The 26,882-nt window shown below is 47.2% G+C and overlaps 1 protein-coding gene across 1 annotated transcript; it reads left to right on the top strand.

Annotated features, from left to right (window-relative positions):
- Positions 1 to 812: 812 nt before the first annotated feature.
- SLC35G1 (solute carrier family 35 member G1) lies at positions 813 to 26,012 on the top strand. Its single transcript, XM_069753763.1, has 3 exons — positions 813 to 1,196; positions 24,328 to 24,505; positions 25,126 to 26,012. The coding sequence occupies exons 1-3, from the start codon at positions 905 to 907 to the stop codon at positions 25,880 to 25,882; spliced, it is 1,227 nt and encodes a 408-aa protein (XP_069609864.1). The 5' UTR covers positions 813 to 904; the 3' UTR covers positions 25,883 to 26,012.
- The last annotated feature ends 870 nt before the right edge of the window (positions 26,013 to 26,882 follow it).

Below are 26,882 nucleotides of genomic sequence, written 5' to 3'. Positions count from 1 at the left end.
ACCACCTCCCGCCCCCCCACAGCCGGTGACCACCTCCCGCCCCCCCACAGCCAGTGACCACCTCCCGCCCCCCACAGCCAGTGACCACCTCCCGCCCCCCCACAGCCGGTGACCACCTCCCGCCCCCCCACAGCCGGTGACCCCTCCCCCACAGCCGGTGACCACCTCCCGCCCCCCCACAGCTGGTGACCACCTCCCGCCCCCCTACAGCCGGTGACCACCTCCCGCCCCCCCACAGCCGGTGACCACCTCCCGCCCCCCCCACAGCCGGTGACCACCTCCCGCCCCCCCACAGCCGGTGACCACCTCCCGCCCCCCCACAGCCGGTGACCACCTCCCGCCCCCCCACAGCCGGTGACCACCTCCTGCCCCCCCACAGCTGGTGACCCCTCCCCCACAGCCGGTGACCCCTCCCCCACAGCCGGTGACCACCTCCTGCCCCCCCACAGCTGGTGACCCCTCCCCCACAGCCGGTGACCCCTCCCCCACAGCTGGTGACCACCTCCCGCCCCCCCACAGCCGGTGACCACCTCCCGCCCCCCCACAGCCGGTGACCACCTCCCGCCCCCCCACAGCCGGTGACCACCTCCCGCCCCCCCACAGCCGGTGACCCCTCCCCCCCACAGCCGGTGACCCCTCCCCCCCACAGCCGGTGACCACCTCCCCCCCACAGCCGGTGACCACCTCCCGTGCCCATTGTTTCCCTGGCACCAGGTCACCGCGCGCTGCGCCCTTCCTGTGGATTCCGTGGAACCCTCTGCCTGCTCGCCCCGCCCCCTCAGCGCTGTCACTCGCCGGCTCCTGCTCTCTGCTGCCCCCAGTGGCCGTCTCTAAGGCACAGACACCGGGATGATCGCCCTCGGCGCACACACACTGCCGGCTTGATACGATAACGGAGGCCGCCATGGGCAGCGAGGACCGGGAAGTTGTAGAAGAGGAGCCGGAGATCATAACCCTCGAAGGGCTGGGCCCAAATCCTCCCCCGGATGATAATAATGGCAGCCTGCGGGATCCCAGGTGGGACAGTGACCAGCAGCAGCAGCAGCAGCAGCAGCGTGCATCCCGTGCGGAGGGGGACGCTGCTGATTCCGGTGACAGCCCCTTCACCTCTGCGTGTCCCCGGGACCCTGGAGACGAGCGGTGCTGCTGCCCCCACAACACCTGTGTCTGCCTGATGGTGACGGATGAGACGACGGGTGAGAGCCGGCGCCATAGACGTATCATGGCCGGGGGAGCATGGATGTGTGTATGTATATATATATATATATATATATATACTGTGTGTACAGAGTGTATGCATGTGTATATACATATATATGTATTGTGTGTGTATATATTGTGTGGTGTATGTATAGAGTGTATGTGTGTATTTGTATATATATATATAGTGTGTGTGTGTATGAGTATATATATATATATATATATATATATATATATATATATATATATACATGCACATATTGTGCGTATATAGTCTTTCTATATATATGTATGGTTTGTATATAATATATGTGTATATATGCAGTATACGGGGCTTTATACCCAGTGTACAGTATACGGGGCTATATACCTGGTGTACAGTATACGGGGCTATATACCTGGTGTACAGTGTATGGGGCTATATACCTGGTGTACAGTGTACGGGGCTATATACCTGGTGTACAGTGTACGGGGCTATATACCTGGTGTACAGTATACGGGGCTATATACCTGGTGTACAGTATACGGGGCTATATACCTGGTGTACAGTATACGGGGCTATATACCTGGTGTACAGTGTATGGGGCTATTTACCTGGTGTACAGTGTATGGGGCTATATACCTGGTGTACAGTGTATGGGGCTATATACCTGGTGTACAGTGTATGGGGCTATATACCTGGTGTACAGTATATGGGGCTATATACCTGGTGTACAGTATACGGGGCTATATACCTGGTGTACAGTATACGGGGCTATATACCTGGTGTACAGTATACGGGGCTATATACCTGGTGTACAGTGTATGGGGCTATTTACCTGGTGTACAGTATACGGGGCTATATACCTGGTGTACAGTATACGGGGCTATATACCTGGTGTACAGTATACGGGGCTATATACCTGGTGTACAGTGTATGGGGCTATTTACCTGGTGTACAGTGTATGGGGCTATATACCTGGTGTACAGTGTATGGGGCTATATACCTGGTGTACAGTGTATGGGGCTATTTACCTGGTGTACAGTGTATGGGGCTATATACCTGGTGTACAGTATACGGGGCTATATACCTGGTGTACAGTGTATGGGGCTATTTACCTGGTGTACAGTGTATGGGGCTATATACCTGGTGTACAGTGTATGGGGCTATATACCTGGTGTACAGTGTATGGGGCTATTTACCTGGTGTACAGTGTACGGGGCTATATACCTGGTGTACAGTATATGGGGCTATATACCTGGTGTACAGTGTACGGGGCTATATACCGGGTGTACAGTATATGGGGCTATATACCTGGTGTACAGTGTATGGGGCTATTTACCTGGTGTACAGTGTATGGGGCTATATACCGGGTGTACAGTGTATGGGGCTATATACCGGGTGTACAGTATATGGGGCTATATACCTGGTGTACAGTATATGGGGCTATATACCTGGTGTACAGTGTACGGGGCTATATACCTGGTGTACAGTGTACGGGGCTATATACCTGGTGTACAGTGTATGGGGCTATATACCTGGTGTACAGTGTACGGGGCTATATACCTGGTGTACAGTGCACGGGGCTATATACCTGGTGTACAGTGTACGGGGCTATATACCTGGTGTACAGTGTACGGGGCTATATACCTGGTGTACAGTGTACGGGGCTATATACCTGGTGTACAGTATACGGGGCTATATACCTGGTGTACAGTGTACGGGGCTATATACCTGGTGTACAGTGTACGGGGCTATATACCTGGTGTACAGTGTACGGGGCTATATACCTGGTGTACAGTGTACGGGGCTATATACCTGGTGTACAGTGTACGGGGCTATATACCTGGTGTACAGTGTATGGGGCTATATACCTGGTGTACAGTGTACGGGGCTATATACCTGGTGTACAGTATACGGGGCTATATACCTGGTGTACAGTGTATGGGGCTATATACCTGGTGTACAGTGTACGGGGCTATATACTTGGTGTACAGTGTATATGGCTGTACAGTATGCGTGGGGGTATACGGCTGTGCAGTATACGGGGGGTATGCGGCTGTACAGTATACGGGGGGTATACGGCTGTACAGTATACGGGGGGTATACGGCTGTACAGTATACAGGGGCTGTACAGTATGCGTGGGGGTATACGGCTGTACAGTATACGGGGGGTGTACGGCTGTACAGTATACGGGGGGTATGCGGCTGTACAGTATACGGGGGGTATACGGCTGTACAGTATACGGGGGGTATGCGGCTGTACAGTATACGGGGGGTATACGGCTGTACAGTATACAGGGGCTGTACAGTATGTGGGGGGGTATACGGTTGTACAGTATACAGGGGCTGTACAGTATGCGGGGGGGTATACGGTTGTACAGTATACGGGGGGTGTACGGCTGTACAGTATAAGGGGGGGTGTACGGCTGTACAGTATACGGGGGGTGTACGGCTGTACAGTATACGGGGGGTATGCGGCTGTACAGTATACGGGGGGTATACGGCTGTACAGTATACAGGGGCTGTACAGTATGTGGGGGGGTATACGGTTGTACAGTATACAGGGGCTGTACAGTATGCGGGGGGGTATACGGTTGTACAGTATACGGGGGGTGTACGGCTGTACAGTATACGGGGGGTGTACGGCTGTACAGTATACGGGGGGTGTACGGCTGTACAGTATACGGGGGGTATGCGGCTGTACAGTATACGGGGGGTATACGGCTGTACAGTATACAGGGGCTGTACAGTATGTGGGGGGGTATACGGTTGTACAGTATACAGGGGCTGTACAGTATGCGTGGGGGTATACGGCTGTGCAGTATACGGGGGGTATGCGGCTGTACAGTATACGGGGGGTATACGGCTGTACAGTATACAGGGGCTGTACAGTATGCGTGGGGGTATACGGCTGTACAGTATACGGGGGGTGTACGGCTGTACAGTATACGGGGGGTGTACGGCTGTACAGTATACGGGGGGTGTACGGCTGTACAGTATACGGGGGGTATGCGGCTGTACAGTATACGGGGGGTATACGGCTGTACAGTATACAGGGGCTGTACAGTATGTGGGGGGGTATACGGTTGTACAGTATACAGGGGCTGTACAGTATGCGGGGGGGTATACGGTTGTACAGTATACGGGGGGTGTACGGCTGTACAGTATACGGGGGGTGTACGGCTGTACAGTATACGGGGGGTGTACGGCTGTACAGTATACGGGGGTGTACGGCTGTACAGTATACGGGGGGTATGCGGCTGTACAGTATACAGGGGCTGTACAGTATGCGGGGGGGTATACGGTTGTACAGTATACAGGGGCTGTACAGTATGCGGGGGGGTATACGGTTGTACAGTATACGGGGGGTGTACGGCTGTACAGTATACGGGGGGTGTACGGCTGTACAGTATACGGGGGGTGTACGGCTGTACAGTATACGGGGGTGTACGGCTGTACAGTATACGGGGGGTATGCGGCTGTACAGTATACAGGGGCTGTACAGTATGCGGGGGGGTATACGGTTGTACAGTATACAGGGGCTGTACAGTATGCGGGGGGTGTACGGCTGTACAGTATACGGGGGGTGTACGGCTGTACAGTATGCGGGGGGTATACGGTTGTACAGTATACAGGGGCTGTACAGTATGCGGGGGGGTATACGGTTGTACAGTATACGGGGGGTATACGGCTGTACAGTATACGGGGGGTGTAAGGTTGCCATAGTTGTGAGACCCTGGCCTCTGATCTGGATGATCCCCTGTAGTTTCACACGACTTTGTGTCACAATCTATCCACATAATAAGTAATTCTGGATCCAATTCACGTATCTGTCTCTAATATTTCTGCTTTATTAAAGGAATCTCCAAGTTTTAGAAAAGTCGTCCAACTGCTCAGATAATAGTAAGATGAAGTATCACGAATCAGATGGTTCCCCGCTCCCGCGGTCCTGCATTGGCTCCTCTGCAAAACCGGACATTTTCTGCAAGAAATCCGCAAACAAAACGCACGCGTTTTTGCCGCGGTTTTGACGTGTTTTTGCCGCGTTTTTTGCATTTTGTAGTGGGAAATCCGCCAAAAAAAACCCGGAAAATTAATGAACATGCTGCGTTTTTTACCGCGATGCGTTTTTTTCGCGGAAAAAAACGCATCATGTGCACAAAACATGCGGAATTCATTCTAAATGATGGGATACTTATTGTATGCGTTTTTTTTGCGGTTTTATAGCGTTTTTATCGGGAAAAAATGAAAAAAAAACGCAACGTGTGCACACAGCCTCAGTGTTTTGGCTGTAGTGGTGACATCGCATAACCGCTGCAGCCAGTTACAGGGGTCGTTGCTTGTCCTTTCTACTTCGGCAAACCGCTGAGCTCAATGATTGACTGCAGCGGTCATTTGAGTTGTCAAAGTGATGTCGCCACTACAGCCAAAACACTGAGCGTGAAGCAGCAGAGGGAGTCAGCGCTGAACCGTGTTTATTCCTCTGTATTTATTTGTCTGGAAATGCAGAGTTTTCAGTTTATTTATACATTTCCAGGAGGAATAACAGAGGACGGGCATCACATCATTCTAAGAAAAGATCCCGATACACATTATTATTATTATAGAGCCATTTATTCCATACACATATTTTCTAAACAGACATTTCAGTAGCGTGAACAGGTTATTGTTAAAATGACTGAATAGAAATGTAAGGTCAGGTCGGCTGCAGGAGAAGGATAACAATTGTACGGAGATGTGTAGTACTGCGAGATTCCAGCAATGAAAAGACACTTTTATTGTGACATATTAAAATCCATGTAGAAAAAAATCCTTCCACCACCATAGAAAAAAAAGCATACGGGTTTCAGACACAGTCCTATACCATATAAGGCAATGATGTAGGACTGTGTCTGAAACCCGTATGCTTTTTTCTATGATGGTGTAATGAATTTTTCTACGTGTTGCAACAAAAGTGTCTTTTAAAGGATCTTTTTGTTGGAATCTCGCTTTCTTCTGGATTATTAAAGTGACTCCACGAATTTAGTGAAGGCTGCTATGAGAGGTCTGTGACAGGTCTGGAACCAATGTCCACTCCATTTGGCTGTAGATGTCAATTGATGCTAATACTGCATCATCCTCTTTTTATCTGATGACTTCTAGTCCCCTGACCACTGCAGCCAATCACAGACTTTAGTGGTTCTATAACTCCCAACGATCCTCTGCATCCACGCGGCCGCTGGTAGTTGAAGAAGCCCTTCTCCTCCACCCATCAAAATGTGTACCCTAATATATTGCTGTAATCATATTATACAATACTGTGCACTTACAATTGCTCATTTTACCTTTCTACCCGGATAATTCTTGTCTTTTCCATTAGGTCTATGACATCACGGGATTAATAACTGACTAGCTGAATCCTTCTACGCTCTATGTAGAAACAGGAGGTCAATTTTCCCTGTATGAGTCACTGCAAAAGTCCTTGGCAGGGGGAGGAGGGAGCAACTGGGTCAGTAGGGGAATGATTTCTGCAGGAACAAGAGACTTCCTGTTTCTACATAGAGCAGAGAAAATAGAAAAATTATCTGGGTAGAAAGGCAAAATGAGCAATTGTAAGTGCACAGTGCTATATAATATGATGGCTGCGATATAGTAAGAGGATAAAGACTGATAGGAGAAGGAGTTTTGTTTTTTTTTGCATGTAATAAAAGTATTTTAGTTTTGGGCAACCCCCTAACCTATATATTACAATGGTAAATGTGTGAATACATATTCCCAATATTGTATGTGTCGGTCCTGATAGTCTCCAGCACTAAAGTCAGACACAAGTGAAAACGTAACTCAGGATGACTGTGCAGAATTGTGTTCTGATGCAATTGTACATGGATCCTGTGCTCACAGTTCTGGTCTCACGCCAAATGTTCCATGTAATTGCCGGCCCCCTCACAGTCAGTGCAGGATGTTCTCCATCACGGCTTATGGTCCGTACTGCAGCGGTCCGGGATATAAAGCCCCGCACAGGTCAGGACAAGGCTGGCGTCAATCATTAATAGGGCAGGTCAGTGCTCTGGAGGTTTTAACAACCGGCAAGAAGTACAGTGATCAAGGAGATAAAAAAAACAATTTTCTGCTCTTTCTATCATTCATCCCGTCTAAAGGGGATGTTCGGGCCAAAAAAAAATTACATAAACTTTAAGGGTATGTGCACACGTTGCGGATTCTCTGCGGATCCGCAGCGTTTTTTGAGGTGCAGAAACGCTGCAGATCCGCAATTGATTTACAGTACAATGTAAATCAATGAGAAAAAAAAATGCTGTGCACACTTTGCGGAAAATCCGGTGTGGAAATGCTGCGGTTTAAAAGAAGTAGCATGTCCCTTCTTTTTTGTGAATCGGCAGCGTTTTTGTACCCATTCCATTAGAGAAAACCGCAGGGGTAAAAAATGCAGCAAATCCACAGGAAAAACGCACAAAAAACCCGACAAATCCGCAGGTGCATTTTCTGCCAGGAGAGGCAGAATCCGCACCAGAAATTCCTAAGCCTAATCCGCAATGTGTGCACATAGCCTAAAGACTAAGTTACGACACGTTATTTACTGACACAGTTCAATGACATCAAGGGAGATGGGTTCACTTCCAACACTGTCCTTAAAGGGGTATTCCCATCTCCCTGATCCTATCCCGTTATATAGTGGGTGTTATAATATCAGAAAATACCTCCAATTAGAAATGTAGTATAGTTCTCCTGATAAGCTATGTCACTTCCCTCATGCGCAGGGCATTACAGTATCTTAGATATCCGTGGTTACCAACACTAACTGTCACTATGAGTTGTAACCATACGGCCAAGACCCTGTACACACTGAGAGAAACAGCTATGACAGTACAGTCAACAAAAGTGGCAGAAAGCTCCTGAACGTATGTAAAAGTTTAGGACTTCATATCCTTAATGGACGAAGCAAGGGTGACTCCTTAGGAAGGTATACACTAAACTCCCATGTAGGGAGGAGTGTAGTTGATTATGCCATTACAGAACTGAACCTGGCAGATGTCAGCGCCTTCATAGTCACCCCACAAACGCACCTGTCAGACCACAGCCAACTTCTTCTGTACATGAAATCTACAGAGAAACCATCCACTCAGAAGCCACAGCAGAGCGGCCTCTTCACCCGGCCTCCATCCTATAAATGGTCCAAAATGTCGGCACTAAGATATCAAGAAGCTTCCAGCAGACCTGAAATACAGCGGATGCTCCACCACTTCTACAACCTTGAGTACATGCCAAACCCAGAGGGAGTGAGCCAAGCAGCAAAGGACCTCAACAATATATTCTACGCAATGGCCAGACTGTCCGACCTTAAAAAAGTCGACTACAAGAGACCAAAAGAAACACAGGTCAATGGCTGGTTTGACAGAGAATGTAAAGCTGTACGGAAGACCCTGAGAACAGCCTCCAACAAGAAACACAGAGACCCCAACCACCTGGGTCTGAGGGAAGCCTATGACTCCATACAAAAGCAGTACAAAACCATCCTCAGGAGGAAGAAGCAGAGTTACATCTCTACCAAGCTCAATCAACTCCAAGACGCCCTCCAAGACAACTCCTTCTGGGAACTATGGAACCACATGGGCACCAAAGACAAGAAAAACAACAACCATATCCAAAATGGCAACCTCTGGCTCCAATACTTCAGAGACCTCTATAAAGACATTCCAAAGGAAGGACTAAGCCAAGAACAGGAAAACATAATGGCGAAACTAAAAGCAATGGAGGAAAAAATCAAAAACTTCCAAAACCCGGTGGATACACCTATAACACTACAGGAAGTAACCGAGAGACTCTCCTCCATAAGATGTAGAAAAGCCGGTGGCCTGGATGGAATCCTACCAGAAATGCTGAAGTACAGCCCACCAGAAATACAGGCTGCAATGGTTAAACTCTTCAATATTGTACTGAGTGCCGGCTACTTCCCTTGTACCTGGAACCAAGGTCTCATCACACCCATCCACAAGAGTGGGGACAGGTATGACCCAGCCAACTACAGAGGCATATGCGTCAGCAGCAACCTGGGAAAACTGTTCAACAGTATCCTGAACAAGAGGATCCTCACCTTCCTCACCGAGCACAACGTCCTCAGCAAGAGCCAAGCAGGGTTCATGCCGAACCACCGCACCACTGACCACATCTATACTCTGCACAGCCTCATTCAGAGACACGTCTACAATACAAAGAATGGGAAGATATACGCCTGCTTTGTGGACTTTAAAAAGGCCTTTGATTCAGTGTGGCACCCGGGCTTATTCCTGAAACTGCTGGAGAGTGGAATAGGAGGAAAGACCTACGATGTCATCAAAAGCTCCTACACCGAGAACAGCTGCAGCGTGAGTGTGAGCGGCAAAAGAACGGCTTTTTTCCAGCAGAGCCGCGGAGTAAGACAAGGCTGCAGCCTAAGCCCAACGCTCTTCAACATCTACATCAACGAGCTGGCTACCGCCCTGGAATCCTCCTCAGCACCAGGTCTCACCCTCCACGACGCTCAGGTGAAATTCCTGCTGTACGCAGATGACCTGCTGCTGCTGTCACCAACCGAGAAAGGCCTCCAGGACAACCTGAAAATCCTAGAGAAATTCAGCTCCACCTGGGCCCTACCGGTCAACCTAAAGAAAACCAACACCATGGTGTTCCAGAGGAGAAAGAGAAGATCAGACCAACACCCATCATTTATCCTCAACAACTGCGACCTCACAGGAACGGACAAATATACCTACCTGGGCCTAGAGATTCACCGGTCAGGGAACTTCAAACAAGCCATAGAGACCCTGAAAGACAAGGCCTGCAAAACCTTCTATGCCATCCGAAGGACACTCTACCATCTGAAGCCACCAGTGAGGGTCTGGCTAAAAATCTTCGACTCCATCATCGCCCCAATCCTCCTGTATGGCAGCGAAGTCTGGGGTCCTCATACCTACCCAGACTGGTCAAAGTGGAATTCCAGTCCAACAGAAATATTCCACCTGGAATTCTGCAAGCACCTTCTCCAGGTCCATCGGAGCACCTCCAACAGTGCTTGTCGGGCTGAGCTGGGCAGATTCCCTCTACACCTAACAGTTCTAAAGAGGGCGCTGTCATTCCGGGCTCACCTGCATAGGAGCAATCCAAGCTCCCATCACCATAAAGCCCTGATACATGTAGGTGAAACTGAAAAACCAGAACCCTCAGAACAGCCCAGCCAAACCCAACCGGAGCAGAACACCAATCACAACAACGTGACAAAAGCCGGAATCAGGAAGATGGCAGATGAAGGCCAGGAGAGCTATGTCAGTGACTGGAAGAATGATATCATCAGCTCACAGAAACTGACCATGTACCGGAGCCTACAGAGAGATTACAGACTGGCCCCATATCTGGAGAAACTCCCGGACCCCAGAGACCGCCAGATCCTGAGCCGATATAGACTCAGCGCCCACAGTCTGGCCATCGAATGTGGCCGACACAGGCAGAGCTACAAGCCCAGGGAGGAAAGACTGTGCCAACACTGTGATCAGGAGGCCATAGAGGACGAAACCCACTTCCTGCTACACTGCCCCAAATACTCAGCAGTGAGGGACACTCACTTCAGGAGACTCTCACATCTCTTCCCAGACTTCATCACTATGAAGGAGGAAGAGAAAACATATATCCTGCTGGGAGAAGAAGAGAGAGCGGTGGAGATAGCAGCGTGGTATGTGAGCGAATGCCATAGACTGCGAGAAAGAGAACTATGATGCCATGGACTATAGCCCCCACAATGGATTTGCCCCATCCACCTCCCCTATGCCATGGACTATAGCCCCAACCCTGGATCTGCCCCCATCCACCTCCCCTACGCCATGGTCTATAGCCCCCACAATGGATCTGCCCCATCCACCTCCCCTATGCCATGGACTATAGCCCCCACAATGGACCTGCCCCATCCACCTCCCCTATGCCATGGACTATAGCCCCCACCCTGGATCTGCCCCATCCACCTCCCCCACAGCTCCTACCTAACATCCCCACAGTCCCTATCCCTATTGCCTCTATACACTTGCTTTGGCAAAACTGATGTGTATTTGGTCCTGCCAATAAAGCTTCTTTGAATCTTGAATCTTGATACCTTAGCTACTGCACTTCCCTGCACATAGCTTATCAGAAGAACTATACTGCATTTTTCATTGGAGGTATTTGCTAATATTATTATTATTACACCTACTATATTTTGGGATAGGATCTTGGAGATGGGAGTACCCTTTTAAGGGCTCATTCACGTCCTATTTTTGTGTACGAGTACTACAATTGGGTTTGACAGATAGCACTCGTACCTATAATATTCTATTGGACTGTGCACATGTCCGATTTTTATTTTTTTTCCTTTGACCCAGTGGTCCATGGAAAATTTTGGAGACATCTGATTTTGATCCGAGGGTCTGATCAAAATCGGCAATTCAAATCAATGGGTCCGTGGGAAAAAAAAATTGGGCCACACTTGGGTGACATCTAAATGAGGTCTGATTTTCACGGACTGTCAGGAGGAAGGAGATGGAGAAAAACGGATGACACTCGGACCACGCTCTGATCAAAGTCAGATCAGAGTAATAGGTCCGTTCTTCTCGTACGTGGAAAAATCAGACGCTTTTTAATAAGCCGTAACTGGGCTCCATACACGTGAACGGGGTCGCATTGCAACCACAAGTGTGCGGCGACTGTGACTAGCAAGTTGCAAGAAGTCCACCCGCATCCGATTTTTTTACAACTTGCTTGACAACTTGCTTGACAGTCGCTGTACTCTAGGGTAGGCCCAGCTTAAAGGAGTGTCCCTATCTTCTGTGTTAACGAGAGCACCGCTCCTCTGCCTCCCGCCATCATACTTGTCAGGGGCGTTAGACTGACTGTCCGGACTGACCACGTCTCTGTCCCACCGGTCCGGCGCTCTCCCATTCGGCTCAGTAACGTTGCTTCTGCAGCATCAGACAACTACAGGCGGCTTCAAAGAGACCCGATAGAGCCTGCTAGTGGTGTGCGCCCGTTGCCTGGGTAACCGACCACTCTGACAAGGCTAGGTGGCCAGTAACCTAGGCGATGAGTTGTACTCAATAACATTAAACATCCCTTTGTTCTTCAGACTAGAGAGAATTTTTAATAAATTGCAAAGTCGTTTACAGCTTTAACCATTTAAGAACTTGAGACAAGCCCTACTAAGAGTATTTTTTATTAGTTCTTTAATAATAGTTTGATCAGAACTATCACAAAGAACACAGAGCGGGTGTGATAACCGATATCAGCAGCTTCCTAGTAAAGGCTTGTAAATCTGAGCCTGGACCAAAGTCCACACATATATTAAACAGCAATTTCCTCCAAAGGAGGTGGACGGCAAACAGTAACCGCAGTAACCTGCCGCCCCCGGGATTTAATGTAATCCCTATTCCAAGTTCTTTAACACTAGAAGTCCCAGAGAGGGGTCATTTAACATTTCTACCTTTGGAACCTTTGGAACTCGAAATTTCTGGGACTTCTAGTGTTAAAGTGACAGGGGAGAAATATATAATTAGTTGTGCCCAGAGCAGGGGAACCCGCCATCACAATCCTCACCACAGTCTGGACTTCTAATAACATTTTTCCTTGAGTATTGCTTAAATGGTAATTCCCATCAGAGGGGCGGAATTGAAGCCACCTCTAAAACGGAACAGCTGTCTAATATACTGTTTGTGAAAATTCCCTCCACCATAACCAAAATTGTATTTTCTTTTTTTTTTTGCCCAGGTAATACCATCGTTCTTAGTGAGCTTTTATGACTGCAGTTCTGAAGTAGCACAGCAGCACTTATGCTGGCCGGGATTACCAGCTAACACCACCGTCCCGGCCAGCTTCAGTGCTGCTGTGCTCCTCCGATGCTCAGAGGCGAAGCTGCCTCACGTACCAGCATCAGAGCGTGCACGATTCGGGACAGCGATGCTACTGGTCCGACCTGTCAATCATGCACCACGGCCTGCCCCCAGCAAGCAGGAAACAGGGTGGAGAATGGTGCACTCCTCAGGGGTCTATGAGTATATGATTACTGTTCAAACCAAGGGCCGATGCTCAGGGCACCCTTCATCAGTTCAGAGCAGCTTTCCATCTACTTGTTTTCCGTTCATCTTGCTCTATGACTTCTGTAAATCCAGAGGTGTCAATGGAAAAAGAAGAGGGATGAGATAGGTGGGAAGGTGCACTGAGCTGCCCCGGGGGTGCACTGAGCTGCCTCGGGGGTGCACTGAGCTGCCTCACGGGTGCACTGAGCTGCCTCACGGGTGCACTGAGCTGCCTCACGGGTGCACTGAGCTGCCTCACGGGTGCACGGAGCTGCCTCACGGGTGCACGGAGCTGCCTCACGGGTGCACGGAGCTGCCTCACGGGTGCACGGAGCTGCCCCACGGGTGCACGGAGCTGCCCCACGGGTGCACGGAGCTGCCCCACGGGTGCACGGAGCTGCCCCACGGGTGCACGGAGCTGTCCCACGGGTGCACGGAGCTGTCCCACGGGTGCACGGAGCTGTCCCACGGGTGCACTGAGCATTGGCGCTTGGCTTGACCAGTAATTTTATACTGACAGACTACATTTAGAGGAGTTGTCCACTAGTAGACAACCCCAGATTATTCACTTCAGAGCCCCATTTAAGCTACATTCCCACAATGAGCTTTTGATGAGTTTTTGATGTTGTAGATTTTGTTAAACATTTCTTCACCTATTAAGTAAATTAGGTTACTTGCATTTTTTTACATGGATTTTTATCGTATTTTTGGTTTATCGTGTTTTTGTCTCTTGTTGCTGTGTCATGTTTCAATAAAGCTGTTCTGTTTTTGATACTTCTTGGTATTTGGCTTTGACAAAACTTTATTGATAGTCATGTGGTGATTTTTACCTGGGGATTTTGCACATCTAATTCAAATGTATGTGGAAAAATTTGCGTATAATACTCATTGTACCCGAAAAAGAAACTGATAAGTTGTGGATTGAAACCCGCACATCCGGTCACGGATCAGCTGCAGACGATCAGTGGCCGATGTTTGGCTGCAGAATACCTGTGACACATCAATGTGACCCCCAGCCCACAAGCGTTGGACCTGAGGAGGTTGTGTGATGGGTCATTATGTTATTTGTACATGGTAAAATGTTATGATGGGGAAACACCGTAAAGTAAGATTCCATGTGACCAGTCCGGGGTCCTTGAGTTTTGACTTTGCTGAAGCCTGAAATAGTCATAGAAGGCTTTTTCCGATTTTGGAATAAAGTGATTTTTGCTCACGTTCCTCAGGTCCAGTGTTAAGTCTCCTGTTTCTGCTCCGGAGTTCTTTAGAGTGCTTTCATTTTGTTTTGGCACTTGTCCCATCAGGGTTTCCATTCAAATCCCTGCAAAATGGGATTCTGACGTATGCGCCATAGGGGCCTGTAGTGCAGTGTTATCCACATTGTGCAGTAATGAGGCAGTGACCTAGCAAAGTTCAAAGCAAAACGTGTTTTAATGTCCAACTCCCAGAAATACACAGCACACAATATCTTCCGGATCACAGCCGGTAAACATATCCTCCAGATTGCACCCGATAAACACGCCAGTCCACCTCCGAGACCGGTTGCTGTGGGCGACTGCACCGCCGTATACACTGTGGGTGCCAAGCCTTTCAGCTCCGCTTGCCTGTGTTGCCTCACACAGGTGGAGCTCTGCACACTTACAAAACCAAACTTATATTGATACACCCAACCCTCTGCTTCAGGGCTTCTTACAAGGAACCTGTGGCAGTAGGCCACATGGAAAACCCGACCGGAAAGGGCACGGACTTCCCCACTACCATTTTGTAGTCTTACAAAAATAAAAGCCCAGAGCAGGTTTTCTTAAATCATCCTTGAACAAATAGCTTGCCAAAGAGCAACACTTACTTTTATTTTGCATTGCAATCACAGCTATGCCTGTGACTGCAATTTACTCCCACGGCCTCAATACACCTCCGTGCGCATCCTGGGGGGACACATAGCAACCCTCACATGTGACTTCGGTCACTGCCTCACAGGCCATAGACTATAATGGTGCCAAGAGAGTGAACATGCGCCCCATCGTGCATCATTTTCGGGTGTGTACGCCCACTGGAGACGGACACCCAGATGCAGTCTACTACGTGTGAATGTCCGCCTCCAGTATGATGCACGGCAGAGCTCTCATTCGCTCTGGTGGCACCATTATAGTCTGTGGCCCAGTTGGCGAATATGCCCAAATCCTATTGGGACGTAAGCCCCGATGGGACCAATGAACTAGTGCCAAGACGCGATGTGAAAGCCCCCATATTGTCCAAGTCAGGTTCACCTCCACCTGAGCTGACAGCACAAGGCGATCAGAGCTGCTGAGCGGAGTTTTTGGCTGCAGACAATGTGAGCAGCAACAGACTCCGCACAGGACCCAGGGAGGGTGAGTAAAGCACATGTTGCAGGGTTTACTCACAGGGGGTTTCTGTATGACTCTTCCAAACTGAAAATCATCTGCACTACTTTCCGGGAAACAAACCCGCAAGTATCAATTTATGCTGCAGATTTCAGAACAGATTTTACTGTAAGCAGAACATGGTGCAAAGAAATCGAGCTCATGGAACAGACCTGTGAGGTCTCACATTCTTAGATAGATAGTAGTGCAGATCGTAGTCATTCAGGGAAAGGGTGACATAGACGTAATGATGGGGGATGGGGCCGGTGATGATCTCTTCCTGCCGTGTTTGCTTTCTATGAGTTAACTGTCCTGTATATATTTAGCTTTCCTGCTGATATATAAGTGATTGACGCTTATTGTTTGGTGTCCATACAACAAATGCTCTGATGACCTAGAGAATGAATGAGATTGCAGAATTCACTGACAGCTCCCGGCTCTGTACTGTCTGCTGGATACTTGTATAAAGGTACCTTCACACATAACGATTTCGTTAACGATATCGTTGCAACGTCTCACTTTTTGTGACGTAGCAGCGATCCCGCTAACAATCTCGTTATGTGTGACAGCGACCAACGATCTCCCAGCAGGGGCCTGATGAGAATGATCAGGACCTTTTTTTGGTCGCTGATCACCCGCTGTCATTGCTGGATCGGTGTGTGTGACACCGATCCAGCGATGTGTTCACTTGTAACCAGGGTAAATATCGGGTTACTAAGTGCAGGGCCGCGCTTAGTAACCCGATATTTACCCTGGTTACCATTGTAAAAGTTAAAAAAAAAAACCAGTACATACCCACATTCCGATGTCTGTCACGTCCCCCGCCGTCAGCTTCCCTGCACTGACTGTCAGCGCCGGCGGTAAAGCTTTACGGCCGGCTCTGACACAGTTTTTTTTTAACTTTAATATAAGGAGCGCACATATCTGAGATCCTACAGGAAGTCTGGCTTTCCCCAATATACAGCACGGCCACCGCCTGTTTCACAGTATTCTAGGAAGGTGTATAAGAATCTCCAACCCGCTCTGCGCAGCTGCAAAAATATCTTTTACAGTGTCCTCATACAGTCTGGTCCGGTCTGATGGGCGTCTCTGGGCTTGATCCGCCGCCAGACCCAACTTTCAAGGTTTTGGAGTTTTGAACAGCTAGAATGAACAGCCCTATCTCTGGAGGATATCCAGCATATCTGTATTACACACACCATCCATGTATTTCTAACGGCTCCATGTAATGCCCCTTTTCACCTTTGATGATACTACAGAGGAACGCAACATTTTCCCCAGAATACAGCTGATCATTTGGAAACCATATTCACCTTTGTTGGGAAATGGTTCAAACAAAAAGAAGTTCTTAAGAGTAGACAAGCACTTTGAAGAGAATCTGTCACCACTCGGTTGTCGGGTGACCCGGAACCAGGGGCTCCTTCCCTGTCCCTAACACTAAAGGTACCGTCACACTCAGCAACTTTCCAACGATCACGACCAGCGATACGACCTGGCTGTGATCGTTGGTAAGTCGTTGTGTGGTCACTGGAGAGCTGTCACACAGACAGCTCTCTCCAGCGACCAACAATGCCGAGGTCCCCGGGTAACCAGGGTAAACATCGGGTTACTAAGCGCAGGACCGCGCTTAGTAACCCGATGTTTACCCTGGTTACCATTGTAAATGTAAAAAAAAAAAAAAAACAACACATACTTACATTCCGGTGCCTGTCACGTCCCCCGGCGTCCGCTTCCCTGCACTCCTCCTGCATCCTGTGTAAGCGCCTCACTGAACGGGATACTTTTTATCCCCGTCACAATGGAGCAACCGCTGCTTCTCTCATTCTCTACGGGACTGCCGAGGGGATGAATGGAGTAATGATCGAGCAAGCCCACTGCCACTTCATTGTAAGGCCGAGGGTCACACTTGCGAGTTCAATGCGAGAAACTCACGCATCAAGTCCCGACTTGATGCGCGAGTTTCTCGCATTGAACTCGCAAGTGTGACCCCGGCCTAATAGAGATAAAAGTGCCCCATTCTAGTGATCGTTGGTGATCCCGGCAGGCAGACCCCCAGCAATCTAAAAGTGATTACTTCTTTTTATTGGAATACCCCTTTACGTTTGTTGGGTTAGTCTTTTCTGCAGATCAGACTTGACTAGTGCATGCTGTCATTCTTTTCTTCTTTTTTTTACAAGGACTGGCTGAAGTGTGCCATTGACTAAAGGTACCGTCGCACTCAGCGACGCTGCAACGATATAGACAACGAGCCGATCGCTGGAGCGTCGCTGTTTAGGTCGCTGTACAGACGTCAAACACAGCAACTCCAAAACGATGCAGGAGCGATCCAGTGACGTAACGGCGACTCGCTTATCGTTCTCGCTGGTTGTTAGCTCCATGTAAAACATTGCAGGCATCGTTGCTTTTGATGTCAATACACGCCGACCTGACGACGAAATAAAGTTCTGGACTTCTAGCTCCGACCAGCGATGGCACAGCGGGATCCAGATCGCTGCTGCGTGTCAAACACAACGAGATCGCTATCCAGGACGCTGCAACGTCACAGATTGTTGTCGTTCTCGTTGCAAAGTTGCTGAGTGTGACGGTACCTTTATATTGGTCCGGGTGCTGCCAGTAGCCAGTCCATCTTCTACACCGATGAAAAATACTTTAATTTTGAACTAAACCTAAATAAGATAACCCTGGCTGCAGGGAGAAACTGGAAAATAAATGTATGGTAATTTCCTGCCGGAAGGCTTAATCTTATGCTGACACCCAAAATGTATTTACACCTTAGCCTTAATGAATAAAGGTGCAGTTAATGACATATTGTAGAACTGATTAAAGTCGCTGATTAGCACCCACAAGTTCTGCCAAATGCTAGAGATATGGTCAGTACCGCCTGTCGTATCAGTAGTATCAGTAATACTGTTGTGCGCCTGCAGTCACCTCCCTATGACATGACCTCGTGTATTGTTTCCCTGTGCTCGGAGGTAGACCCTGAGAGCAAATGACCACTGTACAGGGCATGTCTGGACCCCCTCTACACTATGCCTTGTCTATGTATCCACACGTACGTCATATACACAAGCATGTTAACACTAAAGAGGTTGTCTGGCCTTGGGGTACAAGTCTGCAGTCACTCAATGTGACTGCAGACCTGTGAATATTTTCATTGTGTGCAGTGCACGCTGCTCTGGTTGGGCGTGTGACCACAAGTATGTGATTTGCATACATGCTGTCACGTGCCAACTAGACTTGTGCGGTCTCCGTTAATGCACGTGTATTGAGCGAGGCTGGACACGTCTAGTCAGAATGTGTCCGGAGGTATGCAAATCCCATTTTTGTGGGACATGACTGTCTACATTGGCGAATCCTCACAGCGCTGAGAGGATTGACATGTCTGCAGTCACGTAGTATCCGCAGCGCTTTACATGCATTATCATCGCTGTCCCTATTGGGGCTCACAATCCACATTCCCTGTCAGCATGTCTTTGAGGTGTGGGAGGAAACTCCTGCAAACTCCTTGCAGATATTGCCTTGGTGGCATTTAAATCAGGACCCCAGTGCTGCACAGCAACAGTGCTAACCACTGAGCCACTCTTTTGTCCACCTGCTCTTCATATCTTTTTGCTAGTCCTGGTGCTAAAGCATCATTCTGGAAGACAGCTGTGAGCCACAGATCATGGGCTTATGAGCCACTAGTGGCTCCCAATCTAAGGATGAGGACCACTGATTTAGGGTGTAATAAAAATGTGTTTATCAATTTTTTTTTGCATTGTTAATTTTTTGTATTTTGCCTAAAATACAAAGGAAATGTGTCATCTTTAACTTTAGGCCTTTTAGAGATCATTTCATTTTCAACTTGCTTAAAGGGGTTGTCCACTTCTAGGACAACCCCTTTTTAGAGTAAATGTTCGGCCCTGATAAAGTAATAAAGCCTATACTCACCTCCCATGACGATGACATTCCTGTGGTGTTGGTCCTCGGTCTACGATGCGGTTTTGTGACGTGACGCCGGCACGCAATCAGCGCTGTATCCGCCTTTGGACAAACTGAACATGAAGAGGAAGCCAGAGATCAGCTTTTACATTCCACTGTAGTGGTGGAATGGACATAAAGCATAACGAGAGAGTCCAATAGGAAATGCAGAAAATGGAAGTTCATATCAACCAAAGCTTCACATTTTGCACATTTTTGGGATTGTTTAGAATAAAACAAGATCTCCTTTAGAGTTGGAGTTCTGGATTCTTTTCTGCTAGTGATATGGGGTGGGACCCTATCCGAGCACCCGACACACCGTGGAGTACCGTACTCGCCTATTGTATATCCTAAGGACAGGTCATCAATGTTACGGTAGTGGACAACCTGTGTAAGGGCAGGTCATCAATGTTACAGTAGTGGACAACCTGTGTAAGGGCTGGTCATCAATGTTACAGTAGTGGACAACCTGTGTAAGGGCAGGTCATCAATGTTACAGTAGTGGACAACCTGTGTAAGGGCAGGTCATCAATGTTACAGTAGTGGACAACCTGTGTAAGGGCAGGTCATCAATGTTACGGTAGTGGACAAGCTGTGTAATGGCAGGTCATCAATGTTACGGTAGTGGACAACCTGTGTAAGGGCAAATCATCAATGTTACAGTAGTGGACAACCTGTGTAAGGGCAGGTCATCAATGTTACGGTAGTGGACAACCTGTGTAAGGGCAGGTCATCAATGTTACGGTAGTGGACAACCTGTGTAAGGGCAGGTCATCAATGTTACGGTAGTGGACAACCTGTGTAAGGGCAGGTCATCAATGTTACAGTAGTGGGCAACCTGTGTAAGGGCAGGTCATCAATGTTACAGTAGTGAACAACCTGTATAAGGGCAGGTCATCAATGTTACGATAGTGGACAACCTGTGTAATGGCAGGTCATCAATGTTACAGTAGTGGACAACCTGTGTAAGGGCAGGTCATCAATGTTACGGTAGTGGACAACCTGTGTAATGGCAGGTCATCAATGTTACGGTAGTGGACAACCTGTGTAAGGGCAGGTCATCAATGTTACGATAGTGGACAACCTCTGTAAGTGGCGCTGTATCAGATAGTTTGGTAAATCGGCTCTTTCGAACATCAGAGATTTGGTCAGTGTCAGTTTTTACAATCAGAATTTTGTCCGAGTTTTAAAAAGTGCTAGAAAAACAGACAGTACATGGGTCTCATTGGAGGGCTGTCCAGTTTTTACAGATTCATAAACTTGTATTTTCGAGTTTGATCTGACACTCGGGTCAATATTGGGCAGGTATCCATGCTTTTGTGCGGACCTCTCGATCCGGGGAAAAAATTAGACTTGTGAACAACTCCATAGGCTATCATAGGTATGAGGTCTATCCATGAAAAACAGGGAAATCCTTCTTAAAGAGGAAAAACTTGATGTCTGAATGAGCACTTACTCTCTCCATAAAGGGTCGTCTCAACCTCATAAAATTTTTTAAATTAATATTTGATTGCTAAAGGGATGTTATAATAACAAATTTGGGTTGTAATTTTTGGAAAACACCGCTCCATAACCCTCTGCCGCACATCTCTAATCCTGTCTATACGCCATGAAGGGTTAACATAGGAAAGTCCCTTATGTCATGTGTAGACCATGGAGAAGGCATGAGCTGTACTTTCAAATAAGTGCTGTGTCTTCAGTTTCCACGTAAAACCTAAGGGTAAATGCACATCAAGGTGATTTTCTGCTCGGATTTGCAAAATTCCAGGCAGTAATACATTACTAGCAAATGTAATGAGATTTTTCAAATTCTCATCTTCACGTCACAAAGGTTTTCCATGCGGTAATTGACTTGCGATGCTGATTTTTAAGATCTGCAATGTGCCATTACTTTGGGAGGGATTCATTGAAAATGTCGCTTTTTGCTATGCGTAGGAGAAATTTTGCAACAAAATCTTCATGTATTAATTAAAGCAATGCACAAAATCCGCACTGTACTGTGTGCAGTTACCCAAAGAGTGCAGCTAGGGTAGGTCGTTTTATTAACCATCTAAAGGGATATTCCCATGTCGGAGATTTATCACACATCCATGCGATATGCCATAAATGGATAGTAGATGTCTCAGATGCGAGTATATATATTTTTTATAAAGGGGGTGTGGCTCACAGGATCCTCGGGGGCGTGTACTTAAGCTGCTCAGCATTATTACCCTGTGAGTCACGTGCCCTTAGTAAAGACCATAACAAGAAGCAACAAATAAAGAAATCTCATAACTCTGAAACCGCTTGGCGGATTAAAAAAAAAGAAAAAAGCGGAGCGCTCAGAGGAGCAGTTAGAATAAAATCAGAGCACCATTGGAATTTAAAGCTATGTTTGCTCATAACTATTTGCTTCCCCGCAGGCATATTGCTATGTGTTTTGCTTATTTTAGTACAGTCCAAAATGATCCTCCGTTTTAACTCTATTGTGTATATTCCGTGTAGAACAGTTTCTTCTTTCTCGGAGCTCTGTAAGTTTATACTGTAAACAGCTCTATTCAGGCTTTATCGTCTGCCTTGTAGGTCTGTCGCAGATACAGCCAAAAAAAGGGTCAATACACAGTGGAAAGGACGGACATGATGACAGACCCAACTGGGGGCTCTCTTGTGGTGGGTGGGTGAGAGCCCCCTTGAGATCATAAACAAATACTCTAGTTGTATTTTCATGTCGCAATTACTGATTAATATTTGATATTAGGAGAAAGCGCTCTTATTGCATACTTTGTAGGGGATAACACCTCTATAAAAATTGCACCTTTAGAAACTGAAGATTAATCGAATATGCTAAATAGGGTTTTCGGTACACCCTTGGTGTGACCGAGAGGGCCAGTGCACCTTTCCAACCACTGGTTTTGCATGCCCCCCCCCTTCATGTCCCTCACTGGTGATTCTGCAGGTAGTGCTCACGCCAAGCAGTCCAGTGCTGGGAATCACCAGTGAGGGAGGCAGAAAGGTGCAAAACCAGAGAAACGGTGCACTGAGCATCTTGGCCACACCAGGGGTGCACCGAGCTCCCTGATTAGCATATTTGATTAAACTTCCGTTTCTGAAAGCAATGATTAAGAACACTTAACTGTGTGATTTTTATAGAGGTTACATTCCCTACAAGTCTATGGCTCTGTTGCATGGCGCCGTTCCTTACCCCAGAAATGTTACATCAGTCTCTAACTGGAGTCAGATTTGCGGCGAGGCGTACGCCACTCGTCAGACGCCCCCGATTCATTGAGAATGAAAATTTTATGTAACTTTTGTATACATGATATTTTGTGTTTGTGTGTTTTTATCACATAAACTATATTAAAGGTGTTTTTCACGGCCCTAATCTTTTTTTTTTTTTAATAAAGACTTCCTGGTCCTGTAATTTGTCACCTTACTGTCTTTTTGTTTCCTTGCTCTTTTCCTTTTTTTATTCCGATGTGACCACCATCGGCCTGTAAGTTTCATCATTTCTAGTATTGACTCCCCTCCTCTACTATACAACTGCAGATACATGACAAACCATGACTCCGAGCGCACGTCCGACTAGACAAGTAAATGATGTCCGCTACGACTTCCTATTTACCAGGGTTTGAAAAGAGCAAAGACCTCCCGTGAGACACTAGAATGACCACTTCAGTGTTTTGGTTTTTTTTTTTCTTTAATTCATTCTGTCGCTAGTTTCACAATATCTATAATTTACCTAGTATTGCCTTATGTCGTTTTCCCTTTCTTTCTGAAATTTCATGGATATTTTTGATTCAGTTGGGTTATGTTATCTCATGGTAACCCTCTGGGAAACCCTTCATGTTCTATGAATCTCAGTCACCAGAAGTTTCTGTATGTAGCACACGCTTTCTCCATAGGGAAAGACAGAAACTCCTATCACCATTATTGATGATGATGAAGCAGCTCCTGTCATACAGTTATAATGAAGGACAAGAGAGGTCATTCTCCCGAACTTTATACTTACAATCCAATTATAACAAAGCATAGAGGAATATAATGTACGATAAGATATAGGAATGAAGATGATGTCTGAATGAAAGAAAACAGGAGTTTGAATTGTGTGGAAGTGAACTATATATACAGGTAGTACAGCCTGTGATGGATAGTTAGGTGGTGTGGGTGCAGTTATGGAAAAAAACAAGGAAGGGCTTCATTTAGGCTACTTTCACATTAGCGTTTTTTGCAATACGTCGCAATGCGTCGTTTATGGGAAAAAACGCATCCTGCAAAGTTGTTTGCAGGATGCGTTTTTGCCCCATAGATTGACATTAGCGACGCATTGCGACGGTTGCGCCGTGTTGTGGCGGACCGCCGGGAGCAAAAAACGTTACATGTAACGTTTTTTGCTGCCGACGGACCACTTTTTCCGACCGCGCATGCGCGGCGGAACTCCACCCCCACCTCCCCGCATCTCACAATGGGGCAGCGGATGCGATGAAAATCTGCATCCGCTGCACCCGTTGTGCGGCGCAAACAGGGCTAGCTTCGGTAACCTCGGCCCGACGCACTGCAACGGGCCGAGCCCGACGCTAGTGTGAAAGTAGCCTAAGCTGGGCCGTCATTTACCCAATAATGGTGACGTTTCTGTAAGGTGAGAATGTTGGAAAAATATTTTTTAGGCATAGAAAGAATGCTGGATGGGATTTCGGAGAAGTATTGGAAAACCCTCTCTTAATTTATCACTCTTCTCATACTTTGTTTTTATCTTTCTTTGCAGGAAAAAAGAAATGCAAATGTCCAGGTCTTGGCATCTTCTACACAGTTGTGTCTGCTCTGCTCTTCTCATCTAGCGCCTTGTTGGTTAAGTTAGTGGACGATATGCACTCTGTGCAAATCAGCGCGATACGTTGCGTGTTCCAGTTGTTCCTTGTGCTTCCGGGTTTAATTTATTTCAAGTAAGCCACAAGACTAAATCTAAAATCTGATCTAAAAAATATTTAGAGCGTAGGTTCTTTGCGCTCTGTAGGCTTTCTGACATGACATGTAGTGGTGAGCGAACGTGCTTGGATAATGTCTTGTCCGAGCCTGCTCGGGTGCTATCCGAGTATCTGGGCGTGCTTGTATATTATGTTCTAGTCCCTGCGGTTAGCCATTGAACGTGCATGAATGATCAGCCTAGGTGGGCATGCGTAGGATTTGGTTAGGTGGGAGAGATGGCTCTTCAGTACCTAGACCGAGTCAGATTTCAAATGATTCCACTAAAGGTCAGTGGGTTCCAGTGCTATCCATTGCACAACCCAAGTGTGCACAATGGCTCAACTAATTTTCATTTGACTTTTAGACGTAAAAATAAAAAAAACGGCCTACTAAATTTCAAATGAAAAATTCTTTGCCTTGATAAAATTGTTTTGGTTTAAATTTGCCATTTTCATCAACTTTTAACGTCTGAGGACCTTAGTTTACCCACATAATAGAGCAACGGTGCAGTTATTACTTAGATCTCTGCTCATTATGATTATGTATCAGTCAGATTCTAAATTTCTGTGGATAATATTCTGTCCTTTACTCCTTACAGACTTGGATTCTTAGGACCCAAGGATCAAAGAATTTTCCTTTTCCTAAGAGGACTTCTTGGCTCCTCTGCCATGATACTGCTCTATTACGCTGTCCAGTCCATGCCCTTGGCCGACGCCACCGTTATCATGTTCAGCAGCCCGGCCTTTACTTCCATATTTGCTTGCATTTTCCTCAAGGAGAAGTGTACAATCTGGGACATCGTGTTCATGGTCTTCACCCTAGTAGGAGTCGTTCTGATAGCCCGGCCTCCGTTTTTGTTTGGGTCGACCGGTGATGACTTTGAGGGTGACTACTCCACCCACATGAAGGGAACTATTGCTGCAGTGGCCGGTGCCATTGGTGCTTCATTGACTATTGTGGTGCTGAGAAAAATGGGCAAGTCGGTGCATTACTTTCTGTCCATCTGGTACTACGCCGTCATTGGCCTCGTGGAGTCTGTCATTGCTGTATCTGCTCTTGGAGTCTGGCGTTTACCTTACTGTGGAGTAGACAGATGGCTTCTGGTATTTATAGGCGTTCTGGGCCTGGGAGGTCAGGCCTTTTTGGTAAAGGCTTTACAGATTGAGAAGGCCGGGCCAGTATCCGTCATGAGGTGCATGGATGTGGTTTTTGCTTTTATTTTTCAGTCTATTTTCTTTCACCAAACGCCGACTTGGCTAACAATCGGCGGGGCTCTCTGTGTTGTCGCCAGCACCGCCGGCACTGCCATCCTCAAGTGGTACAACAGCTCAAAGAAGAGGAGTGAAGAAAACTAAGTGTACTTAGCATTTATGGCTGCTGGTGGGCATAAACACTCGTGAGGTCTATGGAATCGACATCAATCACTGTCTCTGGATGTTGTGGCACTGTAGGACACCTTTATATAAAAAAATAAGGCACGGTTTACGTTTTTCTTGCGGTGGTCCTCTGTGTAGTAAACCACAGTTTTCTGTTCTTTCCCAAAGCAGTAGCCCAGGCTCACAAACATACAATGCTCTCCTCTTAGCGCTATGTTGGGGTTTCGATTGGAATCTCCCCTAAAACACGGGATTCTACTGAAAACCCCAACAGATGGAGCCCTTCTCTTGAATGATGCCGATGGAGTCACTCTGATCCGTCTTGGCAGTGGTCATGTTTTTTTTTAGACATCCACAAAAACATAACAAACCACATATTTGTAAAAATAGACAATCAGTGGCAAGACTGTGCCCAGAATGACTCTGATGAGAATTGTCAGAATTTTATTTTTCTGGAATTTTTAGAAATTCCAAATATGCAAATTGCCTCTTCTGAGAAAAAGAGGACTTAAACTCTATAGCGCCACCTGTTGGAAGTAGCGATCCTACAAGTCACAATCAACCCTTTAACGTGTCGTGCAATATGACTTAGGATTAAAGCCAAATCGGTATCTCAATTCGCATTTGGCTTTAATCCTAAGTCATATTGCATGACTCGTTAAAGAGTTGATTGTGACTTGTAGGATCGCTACTTCCAACAGGTGGCGCTATGGAGTTTAAGTCCTCTTTTTCTCAGAAGAGGCAATTTGCATATTTAATTTCCCAGAGGAGCATTGCACGGCGAATAAGCCTCCTTACCTTGACAAGCCAGAGATGGAATGTCACTCTCCACAAAGAGAAACTATACCCCTTAGAAATTCCAACACAGTTCTCAGAGGAGATCACTATATTTTTTTTGAACCTCAACTGAAAGGGGGTTGTCTGGTCTAAACTGCTAAGTCTGTAGTCACTCTGTGTGACTGCAGACTTATGAATCCCC

The sequence above is a fragment of the Ranitomeya imitator genome, chromosome 2 (assembly GCF_032444005.1).
Source record: "Ranitomeya imitator isolate aRanImi1 chromosome 2, aRanImi1.pri, whole genome shotgun sequence".
Classification (NCBI taxonomy): Eukaryota; Metazoa; Chordata; class Amphibia; order Anura; family Dendrobatidae; genus Ranitomeya; species Ranitomeya imitator.
This window is presented reverse-complemented; position numbering and strand designations above follow the sequence as displayed.